This window comes from Harpia harpyja, unplaced genomic scaffold (assembly GCF_026419915.1).
Source record: "Harpia harpyja isolate bHarHar1 unplaced genomic scaffold, bHarHar1 primary haplotype scaffold_483_ctg1, whole genome shotgun sequence".
In the NCBI taxonomy this organism is placed as follows: Eukaryota; Metazoa; Chordata; class Aves; order Accipitriformes; family Accipitridae; genus Harpia; species Harpia harpyja.
This window is the reverse complement of record NW_026293407.1, coordinates 1-3,096: the sequence shown is the minus strand read 5'-3', so window position 1 is coordinate 3,096 and position 3,096 is coordinate 1. Positions and strand designations below refer to the sequence as shown.

Genomic DNA, 3,096 nt, shown 5'->3' with positions numbered 1-3,096 from the left:
GAAAAGCGCCGGGGGGACGGGTGTGATGGGGATGGCGAAGGTGCCAGAGCAGACTGGGGTGCCATACCTGCTGGTGGTGCCTGGGGGGCCTGGGGTGCCCAGGCTGCAGGGAAGGGCTGCTCCTACGCGGGCAGGCGGCACAGGTTGGCTGAGCCTAAGAGAGAGAGACAGGAGCGATGGCCGGCGGTCACCTCCGCTGTTGCCCCGCAGGAGCGTCCCTGGGCTGCAGGGGTTGGGGTCGGTCCCTGCCTTGAGGGTAGAAGGTTTTGGGGAGCACGAATGGCTGGAAAAGCTGGGGCGCCGGGGGGCCCCAGGGCCCAGGCAGTGGGAGCTGCATTGGTGGCTGCGCCATGGTCCCTTCTGGCTGTTGGCTGCTAAGGACTCTTTGGCGTCTCCCCGGAAGGAATGCGGGGGCTCCCTGTGTTCCGCCCCACCCCCAAGAGCCTCCCCAGCTCCTCCTGGGGAGGGAAAGGGTTAAGGGAGGCTGGGGTGCCCCCGGGGCCTACAGGCGGCTCTCAGGGTCTGCGGGTGCAAATCCTCTTGGCTTTCAACAGTATTTTTCCGGTGGGGGAAGAAGAACAGGTTGATTCAGCTGAGCCAAGTGGGGACCAAGCTGCAGCCACAGCCTCCTTGCGCCAGATGGCAAATGCATTTGCGACTATTGCCCGTGCTTCCGTTCGCTGCGTTGACCGGAGTGACGCAGAAATAGGAAAAAGGACCTCGAGGGCGCGAAGGAAGGTCACGCGGTGTCGCTCGGCGGCACGCTTTCCCCCAGCCCTCGCTCCAGTAGTGCTGTCAGGTCTTTTAGTCTCCTGATGGGAAAAGCAGCAGCTCTGGATCCCCCCCGGAGGGGGCGGCGCTTTCCCTGGGTGCGTGACGCCCAGGAGGAGACAGCACCCGCCGCCGCCTGCTCCCAGAAAAGGACTGGATTCTGCACAACATCCGATGATGAGATGCTGGGGCTGTTTGTGCTCTACGGGACCCCAGGGACCGGGTGAGTACATCCCCTCCTTGTACTTGGAGGATTTGGCACTAGCAAGGACACCCTGGTAGGAACACAGGCCTCTCGCTCCCGCTGTGTGAACAGTGTGTGGCCTGGGGGAGTCGGGACGACTGCCGTGAACCGGAGGCCAAAGATCTCTCCTGGCCTGTATCCTGTTAATTAAAGAGATTGCGCTCTGTTCGTGAGGCACCTCTGGCTGCAAGATTGTGCAAGGCCATCCGCTGCGTAACTTGTGGCAGGGACCGGTGCTGGGGGCGTGAAAGCAACCGCGCTTCTAAAACCATAAAACTCCATTTTATTTCAGAGCGCAGCTGAGCCAGCCCGCTCCTCAACACTCTGCCGTCTGCACCGCTGTGGCTGGGACCGGGCAGTGCTGCACATCCCAAAGGCCACCAAGTCACACCCGTGTCCCTGCTGCTTTGCCGGGAGCTTCTGCGATGCGAGCGATGTTTTGGGGGCTGATCTCTTGGACTGCAGCTACTCCATGCCTGACCGGCAGCTGGTCAGGAGGGTTGCGTCCCAGGTGGAATTCCACCTCTCTGACGAGAACCTGGCCAAGGATGCTTTCCTCCTGAAACATGTCCAGAGGAACAAGGTGGGCTTTGTCAGCATCAAACTGCTGACGTCCTTGAAGAAGGTAGGCAGCCCGTTGCGTTGGCCAGCCGGGGTGGGAGTTTCTTCGACCGGCTTTTCGGTATCATGGGTCCCCATCCCTGAGTCCCTGCTGAGCATCCCCCCCAGCAAACTGCTGCTGGCCTGGGAGCTGCTGCTCCTGGAGCAGGACATGCTGCTGCTGCTCCAGAAGAATTTCCTCAAGACCATCACGAGGATGTTCAGCCCCTTCGGCACCATCGCCTCCATCCGCATCCTGCGGCCGGGCCGCAAGCTGCCCTCAGGTGTGCGGAAATACACGTCAGACTTCCCCGAGCTGCTGAGCAAGCACTGCGCACTGGTGGAGTACAAGAGCCTGGGGAGCGCTTCAGCCTTGAGGAGCCTTGAGGACCTCGGCCGCCAGAGCGGTCCGCGTGGCGAGAGCATCAGGGTGGTCCGGCTCTGCGGGAAGGGCTCCAAGAAGACACCCGGGGCCGAGAGGGAGGTGGCGGAGGAGCTGGTGGACCAGCCGGGTTGGAAAGCGCAGGCGGTGGCCGCGACCTTCCCCGACGGCCTCGGGGACTCCCTGCTCTGCAGCTTCCCGGAGTTGAACGGTGCCCAGGCGTTGCCACCCCTCCTCCTGCACAAGGACCCCTCGGCACCCTCCCGGCCCGGCAGCAACTTCAAGCCCAGCAATTTCGGCAACGGCTTCAATGGATTGCTCCTCGCCAGCAAAGTCTTCCCTCCACTGGGGACAGGCTTGGGCACAGGCAGCTGCTACGGCCTCTGCTCCAGCACTGAGAGCACCCGTGGCTGCGGCTGGGGGAGTGGGGTGGGTGCCTGGGCACCCTGGCCCAGCAGCCCCTCTCCAGATGCCAAACCTCTTGCCGGCAATCCTCCGGCAGCGACGTGGGTGCCTGAGCCCCTCGGATGCGGTGCTTTGCCTGCCCCACTGTTGTCCCAAAAGTGGGGTCGTTTACCTGGTGTGCAAAATGCCAATATAGACACAGAGCAGAGGTATTTTATTCCAATTCATGTTTACGCAAAGATGGGGGCTAGGTGGTAATCTGCAACGCTAGCACCCCTCCTGCCTAAACGGGCAAGCAATTTGTACAGTTCAGTTAAACATATTCGATTTCCAAAGTTCTTCCCAAAACTATTACTGGGAGTCGCTTATCTAGCACAGTTTCTATTGGGCTAAAGTTTCCCTGCTTGGAATTAAAGGTACAGTGTTCTTTTCTTCTACAGCGCATGCTCAAGGAGAGAGTGGGGGGTAAGTCTTTTTGGTGTGGAATTGAGTTGGTGGTCATGATCTCCCCCTGCCACCTTTACTTTTCCTCCAGTTTTCAAAGATTTTTCTGACTTCTGCCTATTAGCAATTATTCAACTTTTCGGCGCCTCCTGGGGTAGGATGTTCCCTTCTTATCAGTCTTTTAGTTCTTCTTCAGGGGCACAGTTGTTAGCAAGGCATGCATTGGTTATACAAAGGGGATCTTGTTTCA

At 59.8% G+C, this 3,096-nt stretch overlaps 1 protein-coding gene across 1 annotated transcript; it reads left to right on the top strand.

The window, feature by feature from the left end:
- Positions 1-405: 405 nt before the first annotated feature.
- On the top strand, positions 406-2,529 carry LOC128138502 (uncharacterized; the record flags this gene model as incomplete). Its single annotated transcript, XM_052779741.1, has 3 exons — positions 406-786; positions 885-994; positions 1,289-2,529. Coding segments are annotated over exons 1-3 (1,732 nt in total), but the record flags the coding sequence as incomplete, so codon positions are not given.
- Between the last annotated feature and the right edge of the window lie 567 nt (positions 2,530-3,096).